The sequence below is a fragment of the Aphis gossypii genome, chromosome 3 (genome assembly GCF_020184175.1).
Source record: "Aphis gossypii isolate Hap1 chromosome 3, ASM2018417v2, whole genome shotgun sequence".
Lineage (NCBI taxonomy): Eukaryota > Metazoa > Arthropoda > Insecta > Hemiptera > Aphididae > Aphis > Aphis gossypii.
Window position 1 is genome coordinate 21267315 of NC_065532.1, and position 12665 is coordinate 21279979.

General features: G+C 31.9%; 3 protein-coding genes across 3 annotated transcripts; 2 read left to right on the plus strand and 1 right to left on the minus strand.

The window, feature by feature from the left end:
- Positions 1–530: 530 nt before the first annotated feature.
- Positions 531–6491, minus strand: LOC114128490 (poly(A)-specific ribonuclease PARN-like). The gene is made up of 15 exons (XM_027993010.2): positions 6102–6491; positions 5821–6034; positions 5607–5749; positions 5393–5546; positions 5056–5149; positions 4160–4351; positions 3970–4091; positions 3778–3896; positions 3603–3713; positions 2484–2550; positions 2346–2401; positions 1859–1945; positions 1475–1781; positions 1337–1401; positions 531–756 (listed from the first exon to the last, which is right to left on the minus strand). The coding sequence occupies exons 1-15, from the start codon at positions 6118–6120 to the stop codon at positions 605–607; spliced, it is 1902 nt and encodes a 633-aa protein (XP_027848811.1). The 5' UTR covers positions 6121–6491; the 3' UTR covers positions 531–604.
- A 161-nt stretch (positions 6492–6652) lies between these two features.
- On the plus strand, positions 6653–8039 carry LOC114128491 (uncharacterized). The gene is made up of 4 exons (XM_027993011.2): positions 6653–6916; positions 7305–7517; positions 7601–7688; positions 7808–8039. The coding sequence occupies exons 1-4, from the start codon at positions 6868–6870 to the stop codon at positions 7869–7871; spliced, it is 414 nt and encodes a 137-aa protein (XP_027848812.1). The 5' UTR covers positions 6653–6867; the 3' UTR covers positions 7872–8039.
- Positions 8040–8113: 74 nt separating this feature from the next.
- LOC114128486 (IQ and ubiquitin-like domain-containing protein) lies at positions 8114–11982 on the plus strand. The gene has a single exon (XM_027993008.2). It carries the CDS (start codon positions 8264–8266, stop codon positions 10346–10348), a length of 2085 nt encoding a protein of 694 aa, XP_027848809.2. The 5' UTR covers positions 8114–8263; the 3' UTR covers positions 10349–11982.
- The last annotated feature ends 683 nt before the right edge of the window (positions 11983–12665 follow it).

The following is a 12665-nucleotide window of genomic DNA, read 5'->3' on the forward strand; positions in this document are numbered from 1 at the left end:
GTAGCAAATTAAAACTGGAAAATATTTCACACGATTTCTTATGAATCTTTTCATTTAAAAGTAAGGTGACTAGAGAATCATACATTGGTATACTACACACTTATCCATTTTTAATCTTAGTCTTGAAAGTTGAAACATTAGACCAAAATATTTAAGTTAAGATTTATATTTCTTATTTGAGATTTTGAACAGGAATATTGACTATCCAGATGCTTTAAGTTGTTTATCCTTATTCATTCTTACTCTATATTTAAAGTACACAATTGAAGAACATATTTTATAATAATAAAAGTACAAAGAATATTATTAAATTTGATTTGTTTGTTCACCTTGCAAACTTTTGTAGTCCATAGCTAGCTCTGTACCCATACTAATATGTATTTATTTACGGCTTATTAGCCATATTTTATTATATTGTATTATGACAACTGTTTTTTTGTATTCATTATTATATTGTTTCAAAGGATTATATATATTTCTAAAATATTTAATTCAGCCTCTGTTAGAAATTAAAATAAATATACAATAAATACAATTTTATGAGATATTATTCGTACATTATATATTTACAGATAAATTGCATTAAAATAATTATTATGTATTGTTAATCCCACGAAGCAACAGGGAAAATAGTTTTCAATTCTGCTGTATCTGTATCTTTTTTTGTCTTTAAAGTTTGTGCATAGCTTGGAGTACTTATACTATGATTTTTTACATCCACATCAGTGATGTTTGATACAGCTGAAGAGTCAGCATCTATATAAAAAAAATATATTTACAAAAACATAATGTAATGCATTAATATAATTATTATTATTATTATTATTGGATGTGGAAGGATATCAATAAAAAAAGAACTAGTTTTTATATTTAAGGATTAAGAAACATTAAAATTTATAAAAATTAATTTAAGAATTTTTAATGTATTAAAAATTTTATCAGCGTTTTAAGCACTCTACACAGTATAATTGTAGTTCAGAAAAATAATCTATTAATTATCATAGTTAATAATTTAAAGTAACAAATCTTTTTAATGATTTTTGTACTGCTTATAAGCCAAATTTAAGTAATTGTTGAATATAATAGAATTCCAAAATGAATTCTAAGTTTATAATTGTAATTATAAATTAAACTAACAAAAATTAAATAAATAAAAATATAGAAGCTTTTAATTAGAATTAACAAAAAAAATTTTGTTGAGTGCCATTTGAGTTAAATTTTTAATAAAATTAAATATTATATATTTGAAAAATTTCATCAACCTATATGTTGAAGACAAAAAAACAAATTATATTAATAACTTTTTAATAAATTGGCAATAACAAATAAATTTTACCTAATTCAGTAGATTCATCTGCTTCCAATATTGGACTTATAGTTCCTCCTCTTGAAACTCTTCGTCTAGATATATAAGAAAAGATTAATAATAATAATTTATACTAACTATTAAATAAAATAAATGACAATTAATTACCCTTTTGAAATACGCGGTACTTTTTCTGGTGTTTGACCATCATGATCATCAGAAGTATCTTCAGCAATTGGCGAATCAATATTATCTTTAGGAGGTGATGATGAGCAACTGCTAATCTTTCTTTTTGTTGTAGTTGGTACATTAGAAGTACATGTATCTTTGTAGTAAACAGACCAAGGTAATAATATAATGTTTTTGTGAAGGGCTTGTAATTTTGGCAAAATTTTATTCATTGCTTTTGCTTGAGATGCCTCTCTCAATGCCACCCAAGCAGATGTATCATTAATATACTTGATAAATACATTGGCTATAAAAATTTAATAAATTATTTTCATATAATATATAAATATTATCATGTGTTTTTCAAAGAATTGTATAGCTTACTAAATGGACTAAATATGTTTGTAATATCAATAGTTTTCCATTCTGCTGGGAATGTAATATGATAAACGTGGCTTCTTTGAAGTTGGGCTAGAAAAAAAAATAACTTCTAAGTTTTTATGAATATTTTTGAGTCACATATAATTTCTAACCCTAGTTTTGATTATCTAATAGTTAAAAATAATTAGTAATTAATTTTAGAAATGTACTTGTATTCGTAAATTAAGATAACTATTAAGATACCGGTAACTATTACACCCCTGATAAAATATAATATTATATTATAATATCTTGATAATTTAAAATAGTTATTTTATCATTTAAAACCTAACTTGTTAAACAATGGTTTAATTTTTGTAAAATTCAAGGTTATCAAAATCAAATAACTTGTACTAGTAGAAGCATTTATGATGCCTGCTGTGATGAAAGTAATGCAGTACCCACCATAAGAGACACAAAATAAAAATGTTTAAATGTAATTAAAACTTACGTTCAGGACCATTTAAGTTTAAACATGGATCTTCATTATACCGAATCATATATAGTCTAAAATATAATAATACAATGATGAACATTTTAAAATAAATAATAAATATTAAATGATACCAAATTAAAAATATTTACTAACTTATTCTCAAACTGTTTAAGGTAAGCAGAATCTGTAGAAATGTGTTCTTTAATACCTTTCACTTTACCTGCAATCAAATATAATAAATAAGAATAATAAGTCCAATAAATACTGTTATTTATAGTTTCTAATTAGTACCTATAACAAATTATAATGGAAAAAGAGATTGCTAAAATCTCAACAAAAATTTTTCAATTCAGTTATAGAAAATTCATTTTTTCATACAAAATTAATGATAAATACTATATTAAATATTATAAAATCAATGTAAATAACATTACTATTAAGTAATAATAACAAGAAAGCATTAATTTTATTATTTAAGATTTATAGTATACAATTTCTTTTTATACACCTACAACTGAAAAATATAACTACAAATACGTAAGTTATTCATGTTAATAGGTACTGAGTACATGAAAGTATACAAGGAATAAAGGTTAAAAAAAAGCATATTAGTTAGTAAGAACGCCACACTTGCACACATGCCGAGACCGTATTGTACTATACAGTACCTATTTACAATATTAATTCACATTAATTTTTGATCCTGTTTAAGAAAATTCTATGCTTGCATCTGTAATCTATGTCTTACAAACATAAAATATATCAAAATTGAATTTAGCAAAATCTATTTTGTATTATTGACTAAAATATTAAAGTGAAATGACCTGTTATTAAACTTAAAGGTAAGAAAATAATTATTAGTGTGATGGGGCTGCTTGGTGATGAGTGTCAGGCCAATCAATGTTTTGGTAAATGGATGTAAGTATGCTCTGGGCAATAGGTGACAATAATGATAACAAACAAAATAGGATATTTTGTGTATAGTTGTATATGAATTTTGATATTTTATGATGTATAGATTAATGATTCATGAAGTTATAACCAATAAAATTTTCAATATTGTAAAAACTCAACATACAAAACATAGCTAATGTTTTTATTTTATAAGTTAATTTATTCTATTATTAAAGTTAAGAACATAAAATTTGTTCTTTTGAATACAAATTTGCTAAGCAGAACATGCAAGAGAGACAAAACAAACAAGTTTACCTTGTTTTTTATTTTACATTACACGCTACTGTTGTATATAAATACATTTTTGTACCAACTCACCATATAAATTGCAAAGATTGACAAAAACAGTACTGGTCAAATATGCATCAAAACCAGCGTCATGCAACTTAGATACATCATTAGAATAACCAACTTCAGGAACCTCTGGTTCTATAACACAAATAAAGGTTTTATTAAAAACTACTTCAAATAAAAAAATATATAGATAAATTACCCAAATCTATATAATTTTGACATTGTTCTGATAGTGACTTTTTTAAATCATTCAATACTGTTGAACCGAAGAATGGCTTAAGTGGTTCTGTACCACTTATATACTTTGTATCCAAAAAGCTTAAAACAAATTAATCTTACAATATTTTTAATTTGAAATTATTATATTATTGGGTAAAATATGACGACATACCGATATGATATTGTTTTAACCATAGCTTGAAAGTCACTATAGCTAGATGGCAATGGTAAACAAAACTGATGAATCATATGACAAACATCTAATGTCATATTGTGTCCAACAACAGGTTTATTCTTAAAAAACAATAATATATCTGATTAGTAAATGAAAATATTTACCATTTATGTTATACAAAACGTACAGAAGCTATAATTTTCTTTAAGACTGCTGAAAAACCGACAGCTTTTTCTAACTCAATCTGTTCCCGTTCCATTCTTTCTTGTGCCATTAACAATTTTGTTCTTCCTTTGAAAGCTACCATAACATTGCCAATATCTTCTACTATTTTGGACTGTAAACTTACTTTGGAATCTGAATATCTACTATAGACTTCCTGCAAAATATGACTAAAATTTAAAATGTATTGATATACAACAAACAATAATAATTGATATAATAACAAATCTTCGCTTGATACCGAAGTATAACATATAGTAAACTGAATAATAAATGTATAAAGTTTTTGATTTTATGAAGGTCAAAATAACATATCTAGTAATAGTATGGTAATTACATAATTATATATGATCTAGTCAACATTGTATTTAGCAGTAAATACAATAAATTTAATAAGCATAATATGCTTAAATTTTTCAAGCATTAAAATATATTTATTTTTTATCTTACTGATCAATAATGCTTTTTTTACTCTAAAATGAATAATATTTTATAAATAGTTTAAAGAACAAATAGTTTTGTTTAGTTTAATGTAACCTAATCATTCTAAATAAACTAGAGTAAACCATCCTCGTAACTGATCATACATGCAGACTGTACTGCCAAATACCATAAAACATCCTAAAATACTCAGCTGTTGTATTACATCCGCCAATTATAACATTTGCTGTCTATTCGTAGGGATAAGTGAGTGAGATACTACTAAATTTGATCAACCAAACAGTTCAATTTTAATACACTGTCTATTTTCACTCAAGTATGGTTAATTGCATAATTAATTATATTAATTGAAGGTATTTAAGTGTGAAGACTAAATAAATAATTACTTTATATATTAAAATAAATTATATACTAACTAACCTGATAAATAAGTTTACGGACAAAAGAATTAGGTTTCTCTGCTATGATGACTTCAGAACTCGTTTCGCTTTCTAAAAGTTCTTTTACTTTTTCACTGCCAATAAATATATCATGAAATTAATATAAGTAATATAATAATATATAAAAATACATGCATAATTTGTATATTGATTTATAAACTTGACTTGCTAATTTTTCACAGTTTTAAGATGATAGGGAGAATTATTTAATTTTTTAATATTATTTGGTACATAATTGAATAATTTTTTAAGGTTTTTTATGACATAAGTCTGTATCCTATTTATTATAGAACTATAAGATATAAAAAAATATTTACCAAGCAGATTCTATGTCTGCTTTATGATTATCTGGTATAGGTATAGACTCAGAGACTTTTGATGGTGTCTGAGCCTGTAAACAATTTTGCTTATATCGATTAAGCAGTTCATTTTGTAATACTTGTTCATCGGGCACAGTAAGGAAAGGAATGCCTATAATAATATAAGCTATTATTTTATCGCACAAAATAAAACTAAACTATTGTAAATTACCATGTTTAAACAGCTTATTAAAGTCAAAATTGTTATTGCTTAGAAATTCCATGCTTGAAGACTGACAGAGGAATCGGCAATCTGGAGCATATCGACTCATGGGCTTTGGAAAGGTATAAAAATTATACGCCCTGTATGTATACCTAGTATGTATAACACACACAAAGTTTTATTAAATTTCAATAAAATTCTTAAACTTCTAGTGATATTGTACTTTTTCTTTTCAGCATTATATTTTACAGCACACAGACCAAATTGAACCATCAAAAAGTCCATACAATTACTTCGAAGTTTTTGGTAATACTGAGCTGCTGTATCGAATATGCTGACCATAGTACCATTGTGAAGACCGGTGAATTCTCCATCAATCGCAATGAAATCACACTCGGCAATGGCTAATTCAATTTCCGGCAACAACTGATAGAAATCTAAATAAACCCATAATTAACACAATAGAATGGAGCTCTGTAGGCATACAGCAAATGTTCTACTCACTCTCATTGACCACATCCATTTTTATAGCACAGTTTAAATGTGTAGGGCGTGAAATCAATTGAGATGCCTCTACCGACCGAATCCGTAGATCATTTATGTCAAAAATAAAATTCAAAAATGTAAAAACGACGACACCAAAAAATTGTTCACAGAATAACAATAGTACCTATTGTACAACACCGGGGAGAAATTATTAATGATAATTGCTATTTAACTATCGGTTAACGATCGAAAAATGTTTGACCTCTTAATTTGTTGACAAAAGTAGTAAAATTACAAAATAAATGCTAATGTATAACATTAGATTAATGTATTTAATATTTAATTTCGATTTTGAAAGTGCGGTACACAGTAGTTGTTGTTAGTACCGCACCAATTGCTGTACTTATCATGATAGTAATCACCTAATGTTTGTCATATTGCATGTTGGGTAACGTTATCCATAAAATATTTGTAACAATTATTTTTTGCCCTGTACATTTACTGGTTTAGCCGTCTAAGTTACTGCACATGGTCAATGGTTGTGATAGCGAAATATTAGCAATATAGCATTTATAATATTGTTGACCATTGTTGCTTAGCAACTGCAATGTCGGAGATCCGAGATAACGATTTAAAAAACGATAAAAATGTTAAAAACTAGGAACGTTCGGTGTCCGGCACCCAAAACTTTTGATGTTTAGACGTCTTGACAATCGTGAAGCGCAAGTTCTATAATTCCAAGTGGGCTTTGCGGACTTACTACAGTACTAGACACCGTCTAATAATGGCGATGGAACGACAAACTGACGCTGTGGACGCAAAGTTACACGAAGGTACCTACGACTTGCCTAAATTAAAAATCGTTACCTGCCTGTATAATGAATTTCGATGTTATTCAAACGAATTTAGAGGGGAAAGGCCACGAAAAATAAATAAAAAACTCAAATATAAAAATGAATTTCCTCCAGAATTGATCGATTCATACATTTTTTTAGAACTTTAAAGTTACAGTAAATAAAAAGTACTAGTCGCCGTGAATAGTTATAGTTCATAGTGAATAATAATAAATAAATAGTTATTTTATAAAAAAAAGAAAACAATCATCAACATAAAAGCATTATGTTATACATGCCATAATGTTAAATATTAATAAAATAAATGGAACTACCTATTATTATTGTTATTACTATTTGTTATTTACTTATATTTTCTATTTCTTAGTTGTTAAACAATCTCTAAAAGATGGCCCTAATTGGGACAGCTTTGTATCAACCGTAGAAACTGAAATAAGAAAAATCTTGGAGAACAAACGTGTGATTAATACAACAAAAAATAAACCTGAACAATCTGAAACAATTGAGTTGATTAATAAGCTCATATTTGAATACATGGATTGGATGGGATATAAATTGACAAACTCAATGTTTAAGAAAGGTATGTGATTAAAAAGAAAAAGAATTATCAATTCTAATGGTAATATGTAATTTACTAATTAATGTTTATTTTATTATTTTAAGAATTGGGGACCGAATTAAAGGCAAATAGTTATCGTAAGGAGATGACTTCATTATTAGATCTTGAAGACACTGATGAAACCTTAAAATTGTAAGTATTATCTATTGGCCATTACATGGGTAATATAACTATTGATCATTGGGTATTAAGATAATCTATAATAACAATTATACAATATGCCCAATAATTTTTATTTTTATTGGTCTTAGGCCTCTTTTAACAGTGCTGATAACAATGTTTAAAAATAAAGATGGAGACAACCATGAATCTTAAGACAATTGAGGCAAGACATATTTATTGTTATATTATGTTATACAAATCTGCACATCTGTAAATTATATCTTAGGTTGTACAATACAATCGAATGTAATGAATGATATTTATAACAACCATTAGTTTTAAGTTTGTAACAAATAAAAGCTATTATTTAAAAATTAAAAACGTGTTTTATTGAATAATAACAATTCCTACCTACAACTTGGGTCGCCATAGCGATTTAAGTGTGATCAATAGTACGTCCCCTAGCTCGTAGACAGATCGTGTTAAATCATCCCTTCTACGAAATCTGCAGTGAATATAATTTTGTACCGCCGCTAATACCTTTTGACCTATTGTTATTTGTTCTACAATAAAGTGTATCGTCATTCATCAATCATACTGTTATAATGCCAAGTAAAATGTCTCAAAGTTTTGACGGGAAAACCGAAAACTACCACGGTAACGACGAAATAGTGACAGTCAAGTTCCTGACGGACGCCAACGAAACGCTGACGCAGGCGTTTGACCTAAATACCAACATCGGTGAGCTCAGGTCGCATCTACACCGGACGCTGAACACGGACCAAAACCTAATCATCGTCGAGCGCGAAGAAGTGGGAGGAGAAGTGTCACATAGGCCTCGCGACGAGCAGACGCTCAAGGAGCTCGGGGCGACGTCGTTAGGAATTTTCGAACTACGCCTGAGGGGCGATGGCGTACGGCTTCCCAAGCCGCCTGCGTACTACTTGCCGGCGGTGGATGTCATCACGGTGGACGTGAACCACAGACGACTAGTGGTAGAAATCGAACGGTGTGGCCCGGTGGACGGCCATAAGCGGTGGCTGGGAGGATACCGGGACAAGCGTACCGGCAAGACGTACCACCACGCAGCCGCGCAGACCGATCCCAAGGTTGTCGTTAACGTGGCGAGCGTCGTTCCCCGGGTGGACGGTCGGACGCAGACTTGCGTCGACAGGGCGGTAGGCCGGCCAACGAACCGACCGGCATGGACGCAGACCAACCACGACCACTGTGACAGCGGCGGTTTCGGGTACGTGGATGGAAAACGGGTGAGGCCAGGGCGTTACCACAGTTATCAATCATGGTTACGGGAAGATCACGTCCTCAGCAGCGTGCTCAAAATACAGCGGGCATTCAGGAGGACTTTGGCGGCACGCGAGAGACGGCGTATAGCGGCCGCAGCCGAAGCCGAAGCCGATGTAGATGACGAACAGCGACGGCTGCTACGGCAGAGACAGTCCCGCAGCATGACGTCAGGACCGGACAGCAGTGCGGCGGTGGCGGCGGCGGTAACATCGTCTCTGGAATCTAAACAGCAGCACTTCTATTCGCTATACACGATGATCGGAAAGTGGTGGAAGAAGGAGAGGCAGCGGATCAAGGAGATCGAAGCGGAAAAGTCGAGGAAGGCGGCGCAGATGAACCTACTCAAGAAAGAGATCAAATTTCTGCTGGAGATGGAGAAACAGCGGTCGGAGCTCAAGTACGAGCTGACCAAGCACGACGACGTGACGTTCCTGAACAAGACGTCAAAGCCGAAGATGTTCAAGAACAGGGCGGGCAAACTGCTTACTGTGGACACCGTGGGCAACCAGAAGGCCCGAGCCTTAAAGGAGATCTACGCGAAAATCGTGATCCCACGCGAAGGCGTGGATCGGGCCGAGGCGCTCGACGAGCTCTACGCTGCGGTGTCCGCGTCTAGTTATAAATACAAGGAGCACCTACTAGCAGCCGTGGCCATGGAAAAGGGCCTGGCCGATATGGGAGCAGACGCAGCCAGCCTGAGGTCAGCGCGGTCCCGAGTCGAGCAGATGTTCCGTCACTACATCCGGCAGCCGGACGTGAACCCGGAAGCGGACTCGTACTATCGGCCCACCGAGAAGCGGTTACTCAACGTGTACACGTGCATCCGGTGCAAACGCAACTTAGCGGCCACCGATTTTTCGCTGGAGAGTCGCGTGAACCGGACCAACGTGTGCGCAAGCTGCGAGTGGACCGAACAGGTGGGACACAAGCGCATCGACATGGCCCCGTACCGACGCATGCTGAAGGCGCTCCGGCACGACGAGATGCAGTTGGCCGCTTACGGTTCCGAGTGTTTCCTGATGCAGCCCACCGAGGTGTACCGTCTGGTGTCTGTCGTGTGGCGAGAAAAGTCAGCGGTCGGCGAGTCGGGTCAGCTCAACAGTCTCCGGCTGGTCCGGTGGCGTCGTCAAGAGCCCTGGTCGCCGTGGAATTGCGTGCTGCTGACCAGAGCCGAAGCGGAGGCCCACTGCCGGCTGGACGGAGACCCGGCCGACTGTTACGACGAGCAGTTCGTCCGGTCCGTCACCAACAAACACTTGATGGCCCGATTGCAGTTCAGCAACCTGGTGCAGGCGGTCGACCATCGAACCGCCGACGGGGCGAAAGCGCTGTCGAAACATTGGAAAACCGTCGCCGATCGTTTTAACATTAAGACGCGTAAATAGACGATGAGTCGTTTATACCTGTCTCTCACGCGCTGTGCCTTTGCAGAACGAGCCCGTGTTGACGAGGTCGAATCGTAAGGTTTTCAAACATATAATCGAAACTTTTGGAATTTTGACTTGGCAAAAAACTCGTGATCTAGGGACCAGCTGACGTTTTATTCGAGAACACTGTTATAAGAATAGGTATAATAGGTACTTAGCTGATCTTTATTAGGTACCTAGGTAAGTATATTAATAACATAGTACATATAAATAAGTTTCAATTAAAATTTAACTTACCTATATAAAACTAGTTTTATTTGATTTGTTGATGATAAATGAGATTTTTAGGCCAATTCCGTTTATGATGGTGTGGTAGGTTTACTTTACAGGGATTATAGGCTTATCAGGAACTTGAAGATTTTTTTTTGGTTGAGTGTAACTTCATGGAGTTTTTTATGTTAGCAATCAGCACACATCACACACTGGACAGCAGTAGGATGTAGGTAGTGATTGAGTTTTTGAATTTGAGTTATCGTGGAGCCATTGAGATGTGGTTACAATGTTATAAATACAAGTGATTAATATTTAACTAAAATAATTCAATTAATATTATAGAGTTTTTTGCAACACTCGTACATACTTATAGGTATAGGTACCAATGTACCATAATGTGACATAACAGGTCGAATGTAATTTAATTAAAATACCTAGGTACTTATATTATTTTGAAGTAGGTACATCAGGCATAGTGGTACCATACCTAATATAGGTACATAATTATATCATGATGATTTATGTACCTATATTTATTTATAAAGTATAAAATTTCTTATGATTAAATAAAATACAAATTTATATAACTAGGTAAGCAGGTAACTGTAAGCTGTATTAGGTACATAACTACCCAACTTCGCCCGAGGATGAGTGAAATTGAGATGGGAAACCATGGTATAGAGTATAGACAGACCACAAATATTTAAATCTACAGAGTAATATTTGAGCATTTTTTTTTAGCTTATGGAATATGCATATTATATTAAGAAATAAGATATAACTACCTCCCATCCCCCCAGTGTTATCTCTGTCTTTTTAACATAATACAAAATGGCAAACTTTTAACTTGTGTACAGTCGAATCAATTGTGTAATTAGCTTTAATATTAAAATGAATTATACCATCAAATGTTCAATTCTAGCTTGAAAATCAAAATTTCACAAAAACCGATATCAAACTATACATCAGTCATTATTAGTGTTACTTTTATGATTTTTAAAAGATTAATTGTTTTGCTTATTTGTTTAATATCTATAGTTGTTATTAGTGATACTTGTGAACTATTGTTTTTACATATTTTTTAAATGTTAAATACCTACCAACTAAATTTAAATATTAATTATATATTTATATTTCAATATTTACATTGTTGTTGATTGTTAAGGGTTCACTATTATTACATTAACAAACCTCGATAAGTGGATATGATCACTTTGAATAGTTCTTGTCTTTTTAAATAGGTACTTATAGTTTCATAATAATTATAATGTCTGGATAAAAATAATTGTAACAAATATCAAAAAGTTACTGACTTGTGATCTTCAAGTTTTATAATGCACATCTTATATTTTATTTTTGTTTAGGAAGCATATAATAAAATAATGTTACGCTTCATGCACTTTACCTATGTGGCTCTATATTAACAATATAATGTTGTAAGTCCATATTAATAGTAAAAATGTATACCTAAGTGTTTTAATAAAATGTGTTGCTAGATTTTGAAACTGTAAAGAATTGAAAATTTTTATCAAAAAGTTAGTATTTTTTGTTCAAATACCATAATACACATTTTTTCTTGGATCACACATTGTTTTGTTTTAATACAGTAGGTATTATACAATTTTTATGAGCACAAGTAAATAGGCGTTGTTGTTAAAAAAATATAATGAACTTAGTATTAACTAGAAAAATAAAATTTATAATATTACCTTTTTTAGTAAAAAAAAATTATAGTCATGAATTAAAATGTAGGTCAATATAAAAAAATTATCAAATATTTAAATTTATGATAGGCTTCTGTAACTAAAAAATATTAGTTGTTAGAGTTTATGTTTTAAGATGTTATAGTCAACAAAATGTTGGTATATGCTATCACTGTTTTTGGTCACTTGCCTCTCAAGTCCATGTCATATTTTTCACATATTTACTTGTTACTATATCCAGTACAATAATAATAATAAAATAATATTCTTCATGCTTGATATATTTAAACTTCTACTCTCGTATTGGGTTAAGACTTAATTAAGTGATTGCACCATTAACATTGAAACAAATTATTCAA

Bases quoted from the DNA above. Each gene is read 5' to 3' on its own strand.
- LOC114128490 (XM_027993010.2), bottom strand. The intron at 4,092-4,159 runs GTACGTTTTGTA...TTGTTTTTTAAG, and splicing joins TAAAGAAAATTATAGCTTCT to AATAAACCTGTTGTTGGACA. The intron at 1,946-2,345 runs GTAAGTTTTAAT...TTTTTTTTCTAG, and splicing joins AAACTTAAATGGTCCTGAAC to CCCAACTTCAAAGAAGCCAC.
- LOC114128491 (XM_027993011.2), top strand. From the start codon at position 6,868: ATGGCGATGGAACGACAAACTGACGCTGTGGACGCAAAGTTACACGAA. The intron at 7,518-7,600 runs GTATGTGATTAA...TATTATTTTAAG, and splicing joins AAACTCAATGTTTAAGAAAG to AATTGGGGACCGAATTAAAG. The intron at 7,689-7,807 runs GTAAGTATTATC...TATTGGTCTTAG, and splicing joins ACTGATGAAACCTTAAAATT to GCCTCTTTTAACAGTGCTGA.
- LOC114128486 (XM_027993008.2), top strand. From the start codon at position 8,264: ATGCCAAGTAAAATGTCTCAAAGTTTTGACGGGAAAACCGAAAACTAC.